Source organism: Cottoperca gobio, chromosome 11 (genome assembly GCF_900634415.1).
Source record: "Cottoperca gobio chromosome 11, fCotGob3.1, whole genome shotgun sequence".
NCBI classification, from domain to species: domain Eukaryota; kingdom Metazoa; phylum Chordata; class Actinopteri; order Perciformes; family Bovichtidae; genus Cottoperca; species Cottoperca gobio.
The window spans coordinates 6,357,368-6,380,441 of NC_041365.1; the positions used below are offsets into that span (position 1 = coordinate 6,357,368).

Genomic DNA, 23,074 nt, shown 5'->3' on the forward strand with positions numbered 1-23,074 from the left:
GCTGTCATGTCTTTCAATTCTTTAAATTACTGTTATCACAGCAGCAAGTAACAATATTGTTATTGCAATATTAGTTTTTAACTGTGCAGCAAAATTAAATTTAACTTAATTTGAATTAACCTTACTGATGTTTTGAGACTATTTACTGCAGACATTTTTGAATAATATGGTCTAATGTAGGAGTTTACATTTTTTTTTTAAATATATTTGGGTACTAACTACTGGATATTGCTGTATATATGATTCATTGTATTGTTTACTAGTTCAGTTATGCTTAACTGACAGATAATACTTTGGGAATTAATATATTAATATTTAAATTAAGTGAATCTAATAAAGAGTAGTAGCAGACTGACACCGTTAGTCTGGGAACGTATCTTCTACGTCATCACGTTTGTGCAGCCAACTATTTCCGGTTCGAGCAGCAGCCATCTTGTTTCCTCTTGCTAGCTAAATAAAATAAATAATACGCTGAGCCGGACTTCACTTCGAACCCGTAAAACAAAGTGAGTAAGAAATTAAAATTCGTTTGCGTGTGGAACGTCTACAACAAATGAGCATTTGCTGTGAGGAAGTATGAGCAATTACTTCGCTTATTTTCATTTGCTGTTCTTGACCAATAGACGATTGTTTTGGAAGATGAACATAGGCGCCATTTCCCTCCCCGCTCTCTGAGGCGCTTATTGGTGGCCCGCTGAAGGGATCACGGGCGGTCAGGAAACTGGTGTTTTGTGTCCACCATGTTGGCTCTTGTGTTAGTGATTGTCAGACGAACTGGCCATTTCTATTGGAGCCCGAATGGCGTCAGTTGCAGAACGAACTTAGCCCTAAAAACCTTGATTGGTGGAATCTAGTCCGAGGTTTGATTGGTCTGAAGGACAGATCCAAACGTTGTCTTTATTGGTTAGACTGCTTCTTCCTAGCTTTGGAAAGCTTTGCAAACTTTCACTTGATGGCAGGACACGTTGTCCCGTGGTGATTTAAAATGACACGCAGTGTAGACTTGTACAACAGTCACCAATGTGCATCTCCAACAAGCTAACATTAACTTCACTCACGTTAGCACGAAGTCACGGTCAACCGTAACTTAACGTTAGCTTATGCTAATTGTGTTTAGCAGTCGGTATGTCACCTTTTAGCACTACCGTGTATTTTGATATTCTAGATTATTTTAGCGACCTCAGTCTCACTGATACTGACTTCCGTCTGCTAGCGTTACCCGGGATGTGACATTGGTTTCAATGCCTTCTGCTAGCCGCTTTGTTCATCCAACTGGCTTATAATGTATACTGTAGCGACCTAGTTAAAATGCAACATCGTGTTAAAGGCTAACGGGGTAAAGAGCAAAGTTTTCCTACTCTCAGTGTAAGTGTATATGGCCTATATGTAAATATTAAGTGTGTCTTTGTTTCCTTACTCGGGTCAGTATAAGCAACCTGTTTAATAACTTAATGTACATACCTTTATTTCATATAGAGAATATCAAACGGAACAAAATCACACATGAAGGTGCACTTGTGTTTAGTTAGTGTGTCCTAAATGATTAGCAAATAAATGCTTTTCAGAAATTCGCTCATTATATAATAAAGATGTATCGGAAGAAATCTCTGCTTTATTACATTACATTACATGTCATTTTTTATTCCGATTCAATGTAGAAAATGCAAATGCACTTCACCAATTCCTATCCGTTGCTAGCAGTGGAGACAAATATTGTGTATAGTTTACGGTCTTGCCACTTTATTAATATAGAAGGGGTATGTTTGAGTTTTACTTCAATCAGATTTAAAAGGACTGGATGAGGGTCGGTCATACTTCAGGAAACTTAATCTTACTAACCCATGTGCAACTCAGTAACTCAGTCAGCTAATCCATTTGATTATGCAGGTGTGCGCTTGTGTTTTAGCACGTTTGTGGGTGAATGCATAGATTGGCCTGGCTACCCTGAGGTTGTTGTCTGTTTATGAAACCCACAGTGTGGCTAGTGTATGTTTATCTCTAAACAGCGTCAGTGAGAGCAAACATGTCCCTGCTATGGGTAGCACGGGTCATGAGAAGGTTTCATTTGTATGGTGACCTTGCCAGGTGTCGTTACTGATGCATTTTGGGTAGCCAGAATACATCTACAGAGAGAACTGCTGGAGAGATTCATCTTTGTGCTGCTCCACTCTAATCATTAACTGGGTGGCAGTAGTACCTGCTGTAGTCCCCATGCTCCTCACTAAAATAGAAAACGGAACATTTAGCTTTGTTTCTCTTGAGTCTATCTTTTTCTACCCCTCCCATCCTGTAACAACTCTCCTCTCTGTCCTTCTCCATCCTTCCGGTTCCCCTCCCCCTCTAGGTTTTTCATTGATGGGGCAGGTTTTCTCTTTTTCTCTCTCTCTAAGCTTGTTGTGTTCCTCACTACAGTCGGGATTTGCAGAAATATGCAGCAGTAAAGCTTCAGGTTATACCATCATCCTTTGCTCAAGTTATCAGTTAAAGGCTACTCTGGCCAAAATGTCTTTACCATCACACCTTCAACACTTCCCAACACTTTATTTGTTTGCATATTAGATTAGGATTACTGATGCCGTCGATGGTGCATTAAATAAATTGTGCACATAAGCAGTGTCATGCCTTGGTGCTCTTAAGTAAAGGTTACTGTGTAGAAAGTATGCCCATCAAACCAGTGGTGAGTTAACAAGAAGGGCATTGTATGACATTGCTGACGTGGTTATTTGATGACGTTTTAACTGTGAAAGTTGCTGTGAGCGTAGCTTTTTGGGGTCAAGACAACAATGTCTTTGTTTACAGACTTTGACCCGTATCTATTAAATCTTGTTTATCCACAAATAGGAGGAGTATCAAATTCACTCTTTTTTTATCCCCTCTTCCGTGGCTGCTCAGTCAGCTGATTCTTTTTTGCAGAAATTATTTGAGCTTCCTTAGATTTATGTTGTTTGGGTAAGTTGCATAACTAGTTGTTCCCATGAGTCATGATAATTTGTTAAATATAGTCAACTAATTAATATTCTAAGTAAATAATGAGTGACCATGCATCTAGACAATGTTGTCCTCTGCATAATATTAACAGTATAATGAATCTTATTATAACAAGTAGACTGGTTAGAGGCTAGATGTTTGCGGTGTGTCCCTGTGACTGTGAGCAAGGATGAATGATAAAGCAAGGACAAAGTGTGTGTGTGTGTGTGTGTGTGTGAATGTGCATGTATACCTGTGCACACATATGAGACAGCGAGTCTACCTAGTGTGCTTTTGTACTTTAAATCATGTGGATGCAACATGCGGCATCCATTCTGCCACTTGTTTCAGCCAGTGAGAGCCAGGGTGGCTGCCTGCATCACTGTGCTGTCAGCCTGTAGCAGCACAGAGGAGGCGGGGCAGAGAGAGACATTTAGTTTGACATTGTAAATAAGCAGAGAGCAGTTGTCAAGAGAGCAGCCCGTGGAACCTTTCTCATTCGTCCAGCAGCAAGAGAGGCAGGGACCGCCTAAGGAGAAACAATGCAGAGGCAAGCTACTACTAGCACACCCTCACACACTCCCTGAAGAGCTTTCCACAACTTTATTTACTCTTTTTCACCTATTTTCCTCTCTACTCTCTTCCTCTTTTCTTTTCCCTGACCCCTATCCTGCAGCTCAAGGTAACTTAGAGCAGGAAGTTGGTTGTCGGTAAAAGGGGGTTGGGCGCAGGAAAAGGGAGGAGCAGGGGATGTGTCATAGCTGATTGGTGTGTGCGACATCCAATGGCATAAGAGGACCTTGTCTTCTCATTGGTTGCACGTGTCGGAGCGAGGCGGAAGCCGGGGGTGAGGCGGGGTTTGAGTATCATGTAGCATGCTAGATTGATTACTTTTGAATGTTAAAGGGGAAGGAGGCTAGAGATTCTTGTCTGTGAGTCAGGAGTGCCGCTGTACTGTTTGCCTGCTGTTGCCTGCTGCTGTGCTGGCTTTCTATTCCCTCTCGCCCTCTTCTCTGCGCCAGGCCAGGGGTCAGCTCAAAGACAAATGCACGGGTCACTGGTTAGAGAGAGGGAGGGGGGTGAGAGAGTTAAAAGGATAGAGAAAGAGAGAAGGTCAGTGAGTTGAAGGGACTTGGTCAGAAGAGAAACAGGATAGACGGGCATGTTTAGGCAGGAGGAGGACATTGGTGTGCTGCTGAAGGAGACGGGGCAATGTGTAAAGAGAGAGTGGAAGAGAGAAGGGGGAGGGGTAGAAGAAGGGGGGCTTGCTCTTCCCTGTCCAGGCTGAGAGCCTTTTTAGAGCCGTTCAGTGGAGCCAGAGTGCCTTTTTGTCTGTTGATACGATCAGGGGACTGGAGGAAGTGAAGGAGCTTGAGAGTTTTTCTGTCAACCTCTGTGCCTCTTCTTCCTGCTGCCGCTGCTGCTGCTCCCAAGGAGATTTGAACAGGGCTGTTTCCCTCTATTCTGCTGTGCTCCAGCAGGGCAGTCCATTCAACATGAAGGGCACAGGGGTAAGTCTGACCGCTGAAAATACACACATCGAGAGAAGACCTGTCAAGTTGGTTAAGCTTTGAGTTTCTGAATAAATTGTTCACTTTCTGATGTCTCTCTCTCCATCATGCTCTGCAATGATGAGACAGTCTCTGTCCTTTACAGTCGTCCTCAATCCCCCTCCCTTTCGTGTCCTGTAGTACTCTCCTTGGAAGAATGGAGTTGTGCGTTTTGTGTGTGTCTATCATCCATGTCCTTAAGTTGTCACTTCAGTACAGCACTGATGCTTTTTTACAGAATGGACTTTACAGAAAAAAAAAATATTTTGATTGTTGTTCATGTTGCTTGTTTGTTTATTTTTTTTTTAAATCCTCAAAGTAACAGTATAATCTGTCTGCTTTTTGGCTGTCACTTGTTTTCACTTTGGACCACCGCGTGCCCGTCAAAACAAATACCCTCTTATCCTGCATGTAAGTGCATGGCTGCTAGACTCTGTGCTCCGATGCTCTTCACTGTCTTGGTGTTGTTGATGCACTGGGGGCCTGTGGCTGCAGTCCCTCCTGGTGCAGGTCCGGACCCCATTTTCCCCCTCTGACGTCCGTGTTTACACGCTAGCGCTAGACAGTGACGCAGAGCCGAGAGGCAGAGATGGTATATCTGCTGAAAGGAGATTTGTTGTTCATATTGAGGACTCTGAGAGCATATCTCTTAGTGTTGCTGTTGGTGTCATGGGTCCCCAGGGGTGGAGGTGCAGCTGGTCGGAGTGACCTCAGGACCCCCCCAGGCCCCCTCCCCGACAGTGCCAGACGCCCAGATGGGACAGACTGTCAGCCTGTCAGCTTCATGGACAGAGGAGGCTAATAGTTTGATCTGATCTCTTCTGATGGAATCTTTTGGAGGTCGCCTCTTCTCTCACTTGCCTCTGACTGCCTTTCTCTCCCCTCCCTTGCTTAATTGAAAGTTTCCATTGGTGCCTTTGACAAAACAAAGTCCCGATGGGGAAAAAGAGAGAGAGATAGTGTGCGAGAGATTGAGAGAGGGAGACTAAAAATAACTCTTAAGTTGAAGCCCTTGCTGCCAAATCCCAGGGTTGGCTGCTGCCTGCATGAGATTTCAAATATAATTTGTGCCGTACTGTACCATAGGCACCCAGGGGGAAGGAAAAAGTAAACGCAAATCACTTGGACATAGCTGAGCCTTTCAGCTTATCACTAAGGTGACCACTACCGCTGTGCAGTCATTCTTTTGCCCTTGCCCCCCTGTGTTTTTTTAATTTTTTATATACATGTGTACACTGTCACTAAAGACAGTGTGAGCAGCCAGGGGAGTCAGCCACGCTCCAGCGTGTAATATGCAGGTAGCTTTAGCCCTGCCTACTTTGACGCCAGAGACTGGGCCTAGCATTGGATGAAGGTCACAGGAATGTGAGATATGCTCCTGCAGTCTCTCAGTCAGCAATGAGAAGGAAACATGTACAGGGAGAGGAGAGGAAGCAAAACCCAAAAGGGAGATACAGAACATAGATTATATGTGTGCAGTATGTGATGTTTTTATTAAGCTTCTTAGAAAGTACATAGCCCGAACCACTGGGGTCACTTAAGTGCTGCAGTGAAAGTTGAAAAACCTGCCCCCCCCCTCCCCTTATCTCTTTCATCTCTCTCTCTCTCCCTCTCCCTCTCCCCCCCCCTCTCTCTCTCTCCCTCTCCCTCTCTCTCTTCTCCTCTCCTCTGTTGAATGACCTTGGGATATCAGTGACTAGCACTTCCTGGAGTTGGCTTGAAGCAGAACCAAGGGCAAAGTTTGCAGGGCTGTTCTGTTGGCTCCGTCCAGCCATGCCAAAGGGATGTTACACTGCAGGTCACAGTGTGCACGTCTGTCATTATAACCCTGTATCTGCACTTTTTTAATCACAACACATTTGCACCAACATCTGTGAAAATGTTGTGCGTGTCCCAATAGTTAATCTGTAATTACTGCCTGGGAACTTCTTGTTTTTTTTGTTTTGTCTGAGTAGATCATTTACCCGGCATGCTGTAACCATGCCAGTTTATTTCTGTGTGTTATTTGTGATTGGGTTCATCAAGGTGAACGCTGTAATAGTTCAAGATTTGTAAATACACACCCCCTCTGATTTATGGCTGTCTTGTACAATTTATGTTTCTCAGTATGACATTTGCAACCTAGGCTGGGTGTTCATCTATTCAGGTATAGTAAATCAGAATAAAACTGACACACTGAACGTTAAACATAGGGTTAAGATATATTCTGATTTATAAACGTATGTTGTGTTTTATTTGTTTTTCTGCTTAGGAGTCCAGTTTAAACCTAGCAGACTTTAACCTTTAGTGACCTTCCTTCAGAACTGCCCATTCTGCATCAATGACAGTTTCACACAGCAGCATGTGGAAAATTGACCTCTTGCTAGACATGTCAGCAGATAGAAGGCGGCGCTAAATAACAATTCAGTACACCAACAAATAAAGTTCCTCTGTGACTGAGGTTCAAAAACTCACACTTATAGCAGTTTATAACACTTGTCACACATTCATTTGGTACAATTTATGCTCCTTTTATTTCTGTGTGGGTCAGGTCTTCGTAGTGCACACATGCTTTAATGTGACGTGTCAAACTCTGCTTCAGGGAAAGATCTGGGATGAGATGAGTTTTTCTTCAGCGCAATGACAACGTGATGGTGAAACACCTCAGGGAAAAATTCAATCTTCTGCATCAAATAGGCCTTCATTTTGTCCTAAACTGCCTTGCCTCATTATCCATCAACTACACTGAGCAAAATTAAGCTCAATTTACACCAACAGCCAGGTCATAAGGGGGCAATTAACTGCAGAACATTTAATCTTAAGGCCTAATTTATTAATTTGCTCAACTGTGCTGTCTTTTTACAACAATTCTTACGTTTGAAAACTTTCCCTTGTTCTTTCACTAATCTTAAAGAGCAAATGATTAGGCATAAAGCGAAGTTATACTATCTTGATGTTTTTTCCAGTCTTCTGCTTACACGGCTATCAGGTTTTCTTTTGGACAGGAATTGAAGTCTCGTGTAAAGTGGTGTGATGTCAGAGTTGGAGCGAGTCGCTGATGCTGCTGTGAGTGGCCACTTGATGTGACGTGCCAGTTAGCGAGCGAGAGAAGGAGGGAGGGAGGGATGAGAGAGATGCAGGACTTGGCTGGCAGAACAACATTAGCGCTGATTCAGCTGCTGCAAGCAGGAGCAGCATTGACTTTCCCAGAGAAGTTGGAAGAACGGGGATGAGGTGAAATTAAGAAAGACAGAGCAAGAGAGAAACGCACACCCACGAGTGACAGGGAGAGATGTAGAGCCACTGAAGGAGGAAGAGCAAGTTGCTGTGTTGGACAATGTCGACAAAGCACAGACATCACATTTGTCCTCAAAGACGAACACACACACAGCAGAGTTGGTAGGAAACCTAATACCGCCATCTCTCTGTCTCAATGACCTGATGAAGGACAACAGAGCCGCAGGGGAGAGGAGAGATGCACAGCGCAAAACAACACAATGTACCCTAATATAGCAGACAGTAGCAGCTTAGAACAACACAGCAGAGATGAGCCTGTCAGCTTCATTAGAACAGAATGATAGAGTATCATCCAGAATAACAAGCTTGCATCAATGTACAAAACGCTTACCACATTTCTAGACACTTTATTTGGAGTGACTTACAATTCTAATAAATATTAAGCAGTGAACTGAACAAACAAGCTTTAACAAATTCTTTGAGTACAGATTTCCATTTAAGGAGTTCTTCAAAGCTTACTATAGATTTAGAGACCTGAAATCTTGACACTGGCTTCTTCGAGTTGTCCGCATCACCCTCCAGACCATTTACAACTTTTATAACGTTGACATTTATTAGCTTTTGGGGATTTTCAAAATGGATTTTCTTTGTGCAGTGGATAGCCCCACTCGGAGTGTTTGTTTGACTAGACTAGACTAAGACCATAGAAGGTGTTGCAGAAGACATTATGTTCTTGTGTGTCAGACATCAGCGGACCAGGCTCCCACGCAAACTTTCCATTGATGCAAAGCCTTGGGAAATATGGTAATGTTGGTGTACTGTAGGTAGAGCGCACGAGCTAGCTGGAGGAGCAATGTTTAAGGCAGGTTGGCACTCTTCTTACTTGCGTATGTTGTTGAGTTTCTTTTTTCCCCCTCTCACGCTTCAGCCCAACTCCCGTCACTCTTGCTTTCTCATTTCTTCCCACATATTGACTACCCCTCTGCCCCCACCCCCCCTCGTCCTGCTGCTGTAGTTAATGCGTGTGTGTATTTAGATTGAAGGTCACAGGGTCAGAGAGAGGGGGTTGGGGTGTTTGTGTGATTTAATTTAATAATCTCTCTCACTCTCATTCTCTCTCTCTCTCACTCTCACTCAGTTTAAGAGAAGTTGGTTATGCGTGAGAGCAGAAGGTGCTTGGGTGGCCTATGTGTTTTCACTTTTTTTTTATCAATTTAATAATTTCCTATTTTAATTCCTGTGTTTCCTCTGGGCCGCTGCGTTGTTACCATAATTAGCCTGATTGTTGTCCATAATGCTGTTAAGTGAATTGTGTAATTATTTTTTCTTATCAGGCTACCAGTTGGAGAGAACCCATACAAGCTGGCAGACACACAGATACACAAGGTTGTCTTGTTCAAACTTATCACAAGATCAAGTGCTGATCTTCTACGATCTTTTACGACTAGTAAAATGCTGTTCAGCTGCTCTTATGATTTTTCACCCTATTTGCATGGTCATGGTGCTGGAAAGTACACAAGAGGCCTGGCAGAGGTCATTTTACCGATCAGGCAAAGTAGAAAAACTACAATTCCCATCAGTCATTCTTGACCCATGGAATGCTGGGATTGTTCTAGTGACTGCAGGATTTCAATCAACCTTGAAATGCAACTGGACACTGGAGCGTCAGACAGAGACATTGTCAAGGTCAATCACTAGCCTGGCATGCCATAGCTACAAGCTGCCTGATTGATTTATATAAAGCTACACACACACACACACACACACACACGCACACACGCTGCCATTCTGTCTCATTGATTTAGGCTACTCTGTCGAAAAACTGAATGACAGAACAAGATGCAGCAGTGCTACTCCTATATTATTCAGTAACTACCACAACTCGCATGGGACGATATGAAAATTTCATGTCATAATAATCCTGGCCGAAATGATTGCGTTTCATGATATTATCCTGATAATCATCAAAATATGCTTAAAGCTCTCAAAATGGCACTACAATACACTGGAATCACTTTACCCTACATTCTGCTTATAAACAAATATTTGTATTGCATCACAGATCGGCCACATATTGTGTAGTGAACATCCTTTTTTTTAGTAAATAACAAACAATCTTAAATATGTAATCCTAAAATAATAATCATGTTAGCAATATTCACTATTATCCCGATAACGGAAATAGACCACCACGACAATTTATTGTGAGCGATAAAATCCTATATCGTCCCATCCCTACCCACACCTGCTAGAGAAGCAATCTTTACTGTCAAAAGTCAATCATGGATCTAGAAAAATGTAATATTTACATATACGCTTCAATGGTCCCTAATAAAGGAGCTGGTGTGGACCCAGTCAAATCCCCTACCAACAACGCTGCTGTAACGGGGGAGACTTGAAAGGCTGTCTTTTGTTTTGTATTGGTCTGTCAGCTGGACCAGAGCTGGAGCCATTCATGCTTGTTGGCCCAGAGTGAGAAAAGAAAGAGAAGATAAAGAGGAGACCCCCCTTCTCCTAACACTCTTTTTCTTTGTTCTGTCATGTCTCTCTCTTTTCTGTCTGTGCCGTCTCCCTCTTTCTGTCCTGTTTGACCCACATAGCTAGTTTGCACAGCAGTCTGACTGCGGCCCTGTTTGTCTTTTACCTCCCCCTGTTAAAGCCTTTGGCACTTTGTCTTAGTGCTGGATTAATGCTGAACTGGACAAGGCACTACCCCACCCCTCAGCAACACACAAACACAACCCGTCTCTCTTGAGTAGCTCCACACACTCAACTCTTGTTCTGCCCCCCCCCCATGTTTTTTTCTTTTCCCTTCTGGCAAATCTTTTCACTGAGGTAGGGAGAAAAGGGAGAGAGTGAAAGAGTGCGATCCAGACACTCCAAGCTCTGCATGCTCAGACAGGCAGGCCAATATTCCCCCAGCAGATTCCTGGCATGCCATAGTAACCTACTGGATCCTCTTTCAAACCGTCAGACCTCTTGTAGAAGCTCTGGCTTTTATTTATACTTGCATATGTGTGGAACAGTTGGTTTAATTCACTTTACAGGTCACGGTTAGTTTGCAAGCAACATGTGTATTCACAATGTGCATCCATTAAACGAAACTGGAATGCAGTTGTCCGGAGATTGTTTCTGTATGACTCAAACATGAATGCGTTTCCTAGAGATCTGGGGCTTCAGCATTGTCCTCATTGCGTGGGGTCACCAGCAGTGGTCGACTTGCACGTGACCTGCTTGTGTTTGCAGAGGAGATGCAGCTATGTGCCAAAGGTGAACCATTCATAATCAGGGAGTGTGCAGCCACCATGGTTGTGGGTTCTTGAGCATGTCAACACCACGCACAAGGACAAGAATAGAAGCTTGTCGGTGCTCTATTTTAGATTTCACTGCATTATAATTATAGGCCATGATAGGACATGTGGTTCTGACACAAAGGGAGCGCTCGGGGCAGCACAGGCCTGGCTTGGACTGACACTGTATGTTGGTGTCTTCTGTCCTTAGAGAATTACCTTTTTTAAGTGTCTGAATCATCACGTCACATGTTTGTTTTTTTGCTTTCTAATAATTAATCGATCGACAGAAAAAGAATCCCCAGCTATCAGCCTCTGAATAATGGAGATTTCCAGCTTTTCTCTGTTTTATATCATATTAAATTGAATGTCTTTGGGTTTTGGACTAACATAACAAGACATTTAAAGACATCCCGTTGTAGTTTGACATTTTTCACTATTTTCTGACATTTAATACCAAAAAATTAATCTGTTAATCTAGAAAATATTCTGCGGATAAATCGATCATGAATTTCTTTTTTTATTTGAAGCCCTAAAAATTAACCGTTCGCTTCCACCTCTCTCCTCCCCTGTCATTCCTTGATGCAGCAGACTAGAAGATGTCCGCAGATGCGTTCGGAGCCGGGGGCAGCGATGCCCAGCAGACCCTTCAGTCCTTCTGGCCTCGAGTCATGGAGGAGATCAGGAACCTGACTGTGGTACGCTGTCCAATGGAACTAGCAAACACACACACATAATACAACAGCCAAATTAACACTTAAGTTGCAATGGTTTTATATGGTTTCAAACGTACACAGATACAAATACCAAAGCACAACTCTTGTGCTCTATTCTGTGTCTCTAACTGACCACCCATCCATTTTTTTCCAGAAGGATTTCCGTGTGCAGGAGTTGCCTCTGGCTCGAATCAAAAAAATCATGAAGCTGGATGAGGATGTCAAGGTAAGAGACCAGCTTAAAATAATTAACCATTTTGAGTAAATAATGATTTAGTTTGATTATTTTAATGCCTTAAAGCGTGACTGATAACATTCTCTAATGTGGGGCCTGTATTTGATCACATTCTTGTTTTGTGGCCCGTTAGACCACTCTGTGACTGGGCTGTTGGACTTATTTTATAATGGAAAAATATTATCAGCTCTTGTGCATTCAGCAGCGTCTGTTGATAAGAAGTCCATTATTTATATCAAATGGATTTACATCAAAGTATATTAACTGGGTAAACAGCATGTAGCAAGTAGCTGTTAGTACCCCTTTGTGAAGCACTGGCATTGTGTTCACAAGAAGTGGCTTTAATGCAGCTGATTTTAGTTTTATATTATGGCTCTTCAGCCACTAGTTGATTTAAAAAAAACAAAACACCTTTTTGATACCAACACCGATCTCTCAGGTCGGCTAAAGATGTAGCGCAGTTTTAGGGGCCTGTGTCCACAAGCTTTATTTAAAGGACCCATCTCACATTTGTCCGCTGCATTGAAGTTGACAGTTAAGGCACAAGGAGTGATTATTTGACCCCCGTCACACCAGATTATCAGCCAAGTTTGTCCATAGTCTCTAAAGAGAAATCCTTGGCATCATCCTGTTAGTTAAGCTGTAGCTTAAAGTGCTAAGGAGATCTGTAACATATCTGAAGAATGGACCCTTATGTCAGCCCTGACACGGCAGCTTTCACTGCATGTGTACATGTGAGTGGCGTGGTGTCATTACAGTCCCATCTTGTACATTTAAGATTCACATTTATGTTCATGTACTTAACCAATTACCGTGTGGCTTTGTCTGCGAGGTAAATGCTACTCAATTTGAAGAAATGGAGTGTGAAGCTAAGTAATTTGCCACTAGAGGCCTGCAGACTTTTACAACTGTTGGGGACAAACAAAGGGATTAAAGGAATGAAAAGGATTTGAAATGTTTGGTGAATAATGATGACATTCTCTTGATAATTAATGTTATAGCCGATATGTGATTGATGTTAAATATATTTAAGCAGTTGTAACTCCATCTCCTCTGTACAGATGATCAGTGCAGAGGCTCCTGTCCTGTTTGCTAAGGCAGCACAGATCTTCATCACAGAGCTCACCCTCAGAGCGTGGATCCACACCGAGGACAACAAGAGACGCACGCTACAGGTCAGATACACTCGTAGAGACCTATGACACGTGGTTTACCTTGATCAGATCATGCTTCAGCTGAGGACACCAGCTGACCTGTGCCTTTTTTGACTTCTTCCTGTCTTCCTACTCTCTTTCTGCCCTATTTGTTGGGATTGTTACATCCATATATTGTAATTACATTACCTCTTTCTTCCCTCCCCACACCCTTCCATCATTTGTCTTGTTTTCTATTCACTGAATGCCTGCCTGTGTCTGGGTGTGTATACAAGCAGAGGCCCCATACCAGCAGCCCCTTGAGAACCTCTGTTCAGTTCTTTCTCCTTCCATTGACTTTGAAAGCATAGACACGTGGGTGCCTGTGACCCACTTTTCCCTCTGGTGCCATTTTGCATGCTCTGCTGTCCCAAAGTGGAATAAGATGGAAGCAGAGAATGTGAGAGCGCTTATGGGAACAGTTTGGAAAAATCAGACAAGAGTCTCACCTGGATGTCAAGAGGGGAGAACTGTGGGGCAGAACATGAAAGCCCTTAAGTCCACTTTATCCATTCACATACCTCTGAGAGATTAGCAGCCCATGGATGTGTGTGTGTGTGTGTGTGTGTGTGTGTGTGTGTGTGTATGCCAACGCAGGTAGAAAAAGAGACTGGAAAAAAAGACAGTGTAATTGCTCTTTTCGTAGTTAGTCTTGGAGGAGTCTTAAATTGAAGACCTACTTTGGAAGCAAGTTCACTTTGCTGTTGTCTTGGCTTATCCGAGCAATTGTTTTAGCATGAAACTCTCAGGTGTACGAACTCCACACGGCACGCTTTAAATAGAAACTTCACTTAATGTGCGGGTTTACATATTAATTACATTCTAAACCACAGATGATTCATTACGTACGTGTGACGGTTGATGTCATTGATTTGTGATTATCTTGTGTGTGGGGAAAAGAGGCTTTTCCACATGTTTGCACACACACACACACACACACACACACACACACACACACACACACACACACACACACACACACACACACACACACACACACACACACACACACACACACACACACAGAGCCCGAGTCCTATTGTGGAGAGGGCACGCCAATTAAGGTCACCATAGCAACACTCATCAATAGAACAAGTGTAGATGTGACCTGGTGTTACTAGATATTAATCAAGCTACTATAAATAGCCTCTAGTGCAGGGAGGGCCACAATGGGGGGTCCTGACAGCCAATATCCTGTGGAAAATTCCACAGAGACAGCACACTGCTGTGGATATAGGAAGGCGTGTAGCAGCAGGGTCTTTGCTCATGAGGGCTGGAAAGCGTCATTCCTGTTCATCACACATACCCAGGTTTATTTTTGTGATGCTAGGGGGATTGTTTTTTTTATTCATCAGTATTTTCCTTTACTGACTTGTGGTTAAAAGAAAAGTTGTTCCGCAGGTTGAAGAAGAAAGGTCCAAGGCACTCATCTAGCAAACGGTTGAAAAGCCTTTTAATCAGATGGCTATTTTATGTTAAAATCCTTGAAACATAGACGATGCTGGCGATGCATGTTAAAGTAGAGCAGGGTCACAGCCCACACATAGCGGCACAAACCGTTTCTTTGTGTTTATTGCCAGAAGAGTGCCTCTATTACACTTGTTTGAAGTTTCAATAAAGCTTTTATATATATATATTTCTTTTTTACAAATCCTCACACTTGATAAACTGGAACAAGCAAATGATTGGCTTTTTCTTTTGTGAAAGTGACTCAAATAATTAATGGATTATTAAAATACTCAGTCGATTCAGCGCTGAACTTATCCTCTCTTCCTTTGAGCTCAGTTATCAAAGCTAATACTACTGGGAACTTTATTTAAATTCCACAGTAGCCTCTTGTGTGGCTATTTTGGGTGTTGACCTTAGGCCTTGAGGCATGTTTATATATAGTTTGCTGCATATATTGAATGAGCATAAGGCTGACCTCATCACTTGACCTTCTGTGTCTGTTATGTTTACAGAGGAATGACATTGCCATGGCAATAACAAAGTTTGACCAGTTTGACTTCCTGATTGACATTGTGCCCCGGGACGACCTGAAGCCGCCTAAACGACAGGTAGGAAAAACAACACGCTGCACACCGACAGGGCAAATGGTAGATGTCTCAAAGTGTTAAGAGATTTTGGAAAATAATTTGCATACACATTAAAGTTAGCACAGGGAGAGTCTTCATCTCCGGCTTTTTTTCCCATTGTTGGCAACCTGGAGGTGCTGTAAACATCCTTGACTGGAAGCTGGGGTTTGGACAGCGAGGGCTTTCAGTCGGATGTTTGCAGCATCTTATTGCCTCTGACGGCCAACAGTTACCCCAGCGATGACATTAGCTTTTACAATTAGTAAGAGAAAAGCACAACTCCGAACAATACGGGTAAATTCAACTGCCTTCATTGAAGGCATCACATTGCAGTTCTTTTTGTGCATGAGATGCATGTAGGGGTTACAAATGTAGGATACCAGATGGAAGAACGAGACATTTAAATCTGTCAAGTAGACCGTCTCCAGACATGTAAACATCCTACACTCTCAGCTGTGTTGTCATGGAGCTGGGAGAAGGTTGTTTACGCTTCTGGTGATGGAGAAACCTCATCAAGATGAAGCCCTGCTCATTAGTCAGTTGGGATGCAGAATGACACAGGTCAGTTTTACTGATCATTTAATTTGTGATAATTGTTAGACCTGGGTTCAAGCCCCCATGCCAGCAAGCATCTAACCTGCATGAACTGTGCTGAGTAAGCAGTCTATGGTATTGACCAGGATCTTATGTCCAGATTACATTTCTCTTCTCCAGCCACATCCCATCAGTTATTTATCAGACCTACCCTCCTCTACCGTTACACCTGCAAAAATAATTCATGGAGATGTAATGGACTGATAGTGTGTGTGTGTGTGACTTTCAGGAGGAGATGCGTCAGTCGGTAGCTCCAGCAGAGCCGGTGCAGTACTACTTCACTTTGGCCCAGCAGCCTGGAGCTGTACAGGTGCAAAGCACACAACAGGGCCAGCAGGCCGGCGCACAAACAGCCACGACCATCCAGCCTGGACAGATCATCATCGCTCAGCCACAGCAAGGACAGGTATTACTTACACCTTGTTAGAAGAGCTTATAACAGCACTTGCCAAAAAGAACACACACACAAAGATTTTAAAGAAGCAACAACTAAATGAAACCACAGCTGGATATGAGAATTATAGGCAATAATAAGTGCAATGTGGAGAAGCACACCGACTACAGCTCAGAGGCGTAACTGCCCCTGACGGAAACACTAATTACCAGTTAATGAAGCCTGCACTGAACTTCAAGAAAAATAGATTGCGTTTTTGTGTGTCTTTGTAACACCAGAAGGACTAAGTCTCACAAGTAGTTTAAGAAGCACATTCTAAACTCCACCCTGTCCTGGGTATCATGCTGCAAAGTCCTTGTTACTCGGGTCAGCACACCTGGCTTTATTGATATTAGTCTTAGCTCACATTCAGTAGCTGAGCACTCTTCCACCAGCAGGAATAACTGAACCTCAGAACACACCCAGGGCACGTAACATGCACACATGCACACCCTCCCTTTGAAACCCTGCAGAGGACACATCCCTCAATGTTATTTACGTGTATGAATTGCAATGGAAATGAAATGTTTATAAATACAAAAAGAAAAACATTCTGTACCTGTTTTGATTGAAATGTCATTCTCTGTCTATTTTTGCCATATCATAGATGCCAAAGTGTACACATATCATGCACACAGTGTGTGAGTCATAGTAAGCAGTGCACGTTTTGCCTTAAGATCAAAACACAGCAAAAACTAAAAGAAGAAGAAATAACTTAATTTGGGCTGCAATTAACCATTCTTTTAACTGTCTATTAAAATCAATTATTTAATCGATTTTAGTTTGGTTAAAGAAAATGTTGATTAGTGTAACCCATAGCCCAAGATGAAATCAATAAATGTCTTGTTTTGTCCACAAATAAAAGCTATTCAGTTTACTCTCACAGAGGACTAAAGAAACTAGAACATTTTCACATTTAAGAAGTCAAACCGATTTAATCCATTATCAAATATTTGGCCATTTTAATTAAATAGTTGACAACTAATCAACTAATCTTTGCAGCTCTAAACTTGATCATTCAAAAAATCATTATCAAAAGCTAGTCAAAATGTTCATGTATGTTTAAAAAGAAAGAAAATGTTTCTCATCCTCCCTAGTGCTGCTTGTGTCAGTTACAGAGAAATGAGCTGAAAGAAACAACCAATAGCTGTTTCTTAATGGTCCCTAGCACCAGATGCAAAAACACACGCTCACTAACAAAGACACAGAGTATTGGGGAGGCTGCATTTCTTCCACATCTGGATCACATTTTCTCATTCTATTTTGTCGGGCCATCAGATGCTGCAGGGTGCCACCATGCAGCAGTTGCAGCAAGTGCAGGTGCAGTCACAGGGCACACTCAGGGACACCTTTCAACTGTCACTCTTTCTAAGTTTCTCACTCCTACTTCTCTTGCTGTCTAGCCTAGCGCTCTCTCTTTCCAGCTTGGTTTCTGCATGTCGTACTCCTGGTCTGCTGTGGTGCTTCATGCCGCTTCAGCAGACTGCCTTTAGCTGAGCTGTCATACTCGTTTAGACCTGGCCTGATTCACTAGCACTGCTACTGCTGCAGTCCCAGTTTAGTGGGGAGGTCACAGTTTGACACGCACCTTACGTAGACAATTTACAACGTAGTACTTTAAAAGGTAGGCCTTTTAAGGGAGTAAGAGAAAGTTTTAAATTTGACTCCCCATAAAGGATATCTAGTTTGATTTATTTTAATAGATTAAATAGAACTCTACAGCTTCATCTCAATTCCTCTGTCATAGTTTATTTGAATTTATTTCCCCAGCTTTGCATTAAAAGCGAAGGGAATGTGTTTTATAGTCTACCAGCTCAATTGCACATAATATCTCTAGACTGTCACAACACAAGTGTTTGTCACTAGTGTAAATCAGAGATGGTTAGCCGTATCAGGCACATGCCATGTTTGGTACAACAGATTTGGTCTATGGAGTAAAATATAAGGAGGAAATACTTTAGAATGAAGAAAGCAGACACAGAAAGGATGATGGGCAGAGATCTCCATTCATACCCTTTATTTATTAATCTGTGTGTCTGTGCAGAGCTTTCAGTGTCACTAGTTGTCACTGTTGTACCAATTCTCTTTTCTCAGGTCACAAACTCTCTTATAAGTACTTATGAAGCCACAGTTGACATTACTTAAGCTGCTGTAAATGTCACTGTGATGTACATGCATTTTCCAAAACTGTCCAAACTCCACCATGATTTCTTCTTTTACCTATTTCTGACATTTCACCTCTGCTTCTTTAACATTCATATACACATCATTAAATGTAATTTGCCTCGTATATGTCACTGTTTGCTGCTCTTAACATTTAAGCTTTCTACACACACACTCCACACATGCTTACAATCACGTGTTAAGTTGTAATCGCTGCTTTCTCACTTGTGTATCTTTTTCTCATTCTATTTTGTCGGGCCATCAGATGCTGCAAGGGGCCACCATGCAGCAGTTACAGCAGGTGCAGGTGCAGTCACAGGGCACACCCATCACGGTAAACACACATGTGCATTTATGTTTTTACACACACACACACACACACACACACACACACACACACACACACACACACACACAGGCCACAGCCCTGTAGGTGACTGCTGCCTACAAGCTCAGGTGACTGAGGCCTGTAGGGGTGACCGCAGAGATCAGATGGCTTCTCCTAGATAGTGTGACAGACGGAAGACAAAGGGAGGTCTGGAAACCTGCGTTGTCACCTCATGTCCCCACATCGTTTGTGCCTGCCCGATGATCTTTTAACAGACTTTTACAATTTAAGAAAACATATCTTTCCTGGTGCTGGTTAAAATCTTATTCCAGGGAAGTTAGTGATTATCTGGTTATTTGCGTTGTGTCAATCATAAACTGCATTCTTGTACCAAGTTGTTCAACAACTCATATTGTGTTACTTCTGTCTGTCTCTTTCTTCTTTTCCCTTCATTAGAGTGCACCTGTGACCATGCAGGTGGGTGAGGGCCAACAGGTACAGATTGTCCAAGCTACAGCAGGTCAAGGTCAGACAGCTCAAGCCCAAGGCCAGACCATGCAGGTCATGCAGCAGATCATCACCAACACGGGAGAGATCCAGCAAATTCCAGTAAGAAATACCGTCAAGCTGGGGGGGGGGGAAAAGAAGCGATGGGAATCAGGGGTGGGATTGTTGGCGGAGAAAAGAAGATGAAAGAAAATAAAATGACTTGTGTTTGCTGCATATTTGACATGGCTTTGATATTGTAGCACTGCACAGACATGGGCTTCTAGTGAATTACCCACCTTTCACTGCTTGATAGGAATCATCAAACATTCATTTTTACAAAGTTAACAATTCGCCAGAGGAAAGAGATTGATTCTCGTTGCTGTCCAGAGTAGGAAAATGGCTGTGACCTCTGAGTTTGAATGACCTTTGCTCCAAACCAAAGTGTGTCTCCCCCTTGTGTTGGTTGAGTGTAGGTGCAACTAAACACGGGCCAGCTACAATACATCCGTCTAGCCCAGCCTGTGTCCGGAGCGCAAGTGGTCCAAGGACAGATTCAGACTCTCGCCAACGCCCAGCAGGTAATCACCATAGCAACAACAATAGCGTTCATAAAACAAATGATCTGATATCTCAGCATGCCATTCTTTATTTGTTTCTTTAATTGATCTTGTTTTGCTTTCAGATCACACAGGCAGATGTACAAGGACAACAGCAATTCAACCAGTTTACTGATGGACAGGTAACAAATGCAATGAATTTAATGAGTCAAACATTAAAAACATCTTTTTCAATTCAAATGACTTTATTTTCCTGAAGTGGACAAATAATACATATCAAATAAATATAATAAATATTTTAAAAAGCTAAGGATAATAACATGAAACCAAGTCAATTGACTAGACGGACACTATTCAACCTGTCTCCACTACATCACCAGATCACATTTAATCAGTTCACACAACAGCTGTGGACCAGCTGGCATGTTTCTATTTATTGAGATAAACAAATAAGTATTTAACAGTCCTGGCCAAAAAAGGCAGCAATCAGTTACAGACAAATAACATCAGACAGAAACCACAAAATATCACAAACAATTAGAAGAATTAGACGGAAGTCGATTTATAAAACCATGAATAGAGTTTCTAATACAGACGCGTAGAATATTTTATTTTCGAAAAGGCTTGTACCAACCTTGTAGTCGCACAGACCTTCAGCCTCTCTCTCGCCTCTCTCTGTTTTACAGCAGTTGTATCAGATTCAGCAGGTGACGATGCCCGCAGGACAGGAGCTGAGCCAACCGATGTTCATTCAGTCCACCAACCAGACAGTTGAGGCGCAGGTCACGCAGGTCAACACCGAATGAGCCCGACCAGGAACCTTTTTCTCCACACACACAACACGCATACCAGCCCGTGTGATGCCGCCAGATGCCACCAACTTTCGACACAGGACGCTTGATCAACTTGATTTTAAGCACTTCTCATGTAGACGAGGGTCCTGAAATCTTGTAACCCCTCCTTTTTTTTTGTAATGCATTTAGGATAAAAAAAACAAAAACAAAGGGACACTGATTGACTCTCTCAAAAGTACTCATTAAGTTGCATCGATGCTTAGACACTGTTGACTTTTTGTACTTTCACCCACATCTTTAAAGAAAATATGCATCCACTGCCACAGACCCCGACTCCAGTCTCTCCACAGATCAACTCTACTATTCTTCCTCTCATCTCATGTCCAAACTACAAAGAATCTTTTAACATAAAAAAGTGTGCTTTATTCCTGGCACCTTCCTTTTCACTCTTTATTTGGAAATGAATTGGGAAAGTGTCCATCTGTCATACATGACCTGCTCCTGGCATTACTAGGGGATTCTTCACCTGCTTCCCTTCTGGGGGAAACTAATCATACTTAATTGTTTTCCATGTAGGTGATGGATAAAATGAAGCCATATACCTCAGATATCACTTTTTACAGCAAGTCAATCTAAGGGATCTCGAGAAGAGATTATAAGGTTCAATGATTAATTCATGTAGTTTCTCTTTTGTGTTTTTTTCTCCACATTGACGATGAAGCATGACTTTTATGGTTTAAGGGCTTCAAAATTGTATAGATTAACTGTATGTGTGTGTGTGTTTCAAGCAGCCTCACCACTGTCATCTTTACTCTTCCATGTTTCATCCACTCTTTCTTCCCCCCTCTGGCTTTAGAGCAGGGAATCTCTTCTCTGCCTCTATGCAGTTTCACACATCCCTCTCTACCCCGGTGGTTTTGGAGTCTTGTGCCCTGGTTTAAGTCTCATGTACAAACACATGACTCCGTCTGGAGAAGAGGAAAAAAAAAAACACACTTTTTTATAGAACTCCCTTTTTTCCATTACAATTGTTTTTCTTTTGGTTTTGAGATGATGTTTGGCCTCGTATCTTCCCCATCGTGTTTTGTACAGTAATGATTATTATGAATGTTTTATGATTGTTTTTTGTTTTTTTGCATGTAGTTGAAACTGCCAGCATGACATGCAATAGATAGGTACAATTTTATTTTTGACGTTCCTTTTTGTAAGCAAACTTTGTTTGTGAGAAAAATAAATACAAACCATAACTTGTCTAAGAGTTTCGAGTTGGTGTCATGAAGTACTAATCCTTGTTTTCATTGTTTCATTAGGGGAATTAAGCACCTTACTGTAGACAGGGAGACAGGAGAGAAATGCAACAGCACACCAAGAGATAAGACTGGAACCAACACCAGTCAGCATCCTACTGTATATCCAGGTAGACACAACCCACCACCAGAGCCCAAAATATTGATTTGTTGCTTTTGTAGTGACATGTATCTAATAATTAAACGTTCAACACCTATAATTATGGTCAATATTGGTGGTTTAAACCAGCGGCCCCCCAACCTTTTTTGCGCCACGGACCGGTTTCATGTAAGACGATATTTTCACGGACCGGCCTTCAAAGTGTTAAAATGACGAAATAAAATGATCCAACCGGCATAAAAACAAATATAAAGTGCATAAAAAACTCACCATTACGCTGAATTAGAGGGAGCCCTGAGCTTGTGTCTCTGCAACGACCTAGGGGTATAAATTCTTCCCCAATAGTAAAAGGTTTCTTCGCCTTAGTCACTAAGTATGACGCTCTCAGTGCACTCGCATTTGTTGATGTGGTGGCCATCAGTAATTGCTTCTGTCCTTCTTGTTCATATTTTCTCTTTCAAAAAAACTCCAAGGGCTTGTCTTTTAATTCAGGGTGCTTGGTCTCCAGGTGCCGAAGCAGTTTCGAAGGCTTCGTTGCCTCCTGTGTATTATGCAGAGCGGCGCATGAGAAGCACCTGTAGCGATAAACGTGTATTGGAAGTAGGACTCCTGATATTGTCTTTTAAATGCAGCTTTCTTTTTCTTGGAAGTCGTAGGCTCTTCTTCTGTCTCCTCATTGGGTCTTTTCCCCTTTCCAAAAGATGTTTTCCTCTCTTCTCTGCTAGCTTGTGAGCTTAATTTTTGAATTAAAGTATCACGTGACTGAGACGAGCGTCGTGACCTATGGTCTTGACATGTCAAGAGACACAGACGAACAGACTGATAATCAATAAAACATTTTTGTATTCATTCTTTCTGTGCAGCCCGGTACCAAATGAGGCCTGTGGGTCATTGGTTGGGGACCACTGGTTTAAACCATGTTAGTGTGAGGCCTGTCATTTTCCTAAATGGCCACTGGAGGGCAGCACTGATCTAACAAACTGTAAATGCCACTGATGTCCTGTATTTGGGCTCCTGATTTATTGCTGTACACGGGGTTAACATTTTTCACCAGGAGCATTGTTTAA

At 42.4% G+C, this 23,074-nt stretch overlaps 1 protein-coding gene across 20 annotated transcripts; it reads left to right on the forward strand.

Annotated features, from left to right (window-relative positions):
* Nucleotides 1-368: 368 nt before the first annotated feature.
* Nucleotides 369-21,865, forward strand: nfyc (nuclear transcription factor Y, gamma). 20 transcript variants are annotated; one of them, XM_029443008.1, is made up of 12 exons: nt 369-506; nt 11,612-11,721; nt 11,894-11,965; nt 13,036-13,149; nt 15,129-15,224; nt 16,066-16,242; nt 17,548-17,589; nt 18,698-18,766; nt 19,217-19,369; nt 19,723-19,827; nt 19,932-19,988; nt 20,493-21,865. In XM_029443008.1, the coding sequence occupies exons 2-12, from the start codon at nt 11,623-11,625 to the stop codon at nt 20,610-20,612; spliced, it is 1,104 nt and encodes a 367-aa protein (XP_029298868.1). In that variant the 5' UTR covers nt 369-506; nt 11,612-11,622; the 3' UTR covers nt 20,613-21,865. The 20 variants fall into 20 exon arrangements, with proteins under 20 accessions (XP_029298868.1, XP_029298879.1, XP_029298888.1 ...); XM_029443019.1 differs by having other exon boundaries at nt 11,897-11,965; XM_029443009.1 differs by having other exon boundaries at nt 482-574.
* The last annotated feature ends 1,209 nt before the right edge of the window (nt 21,866-23,074 follow it).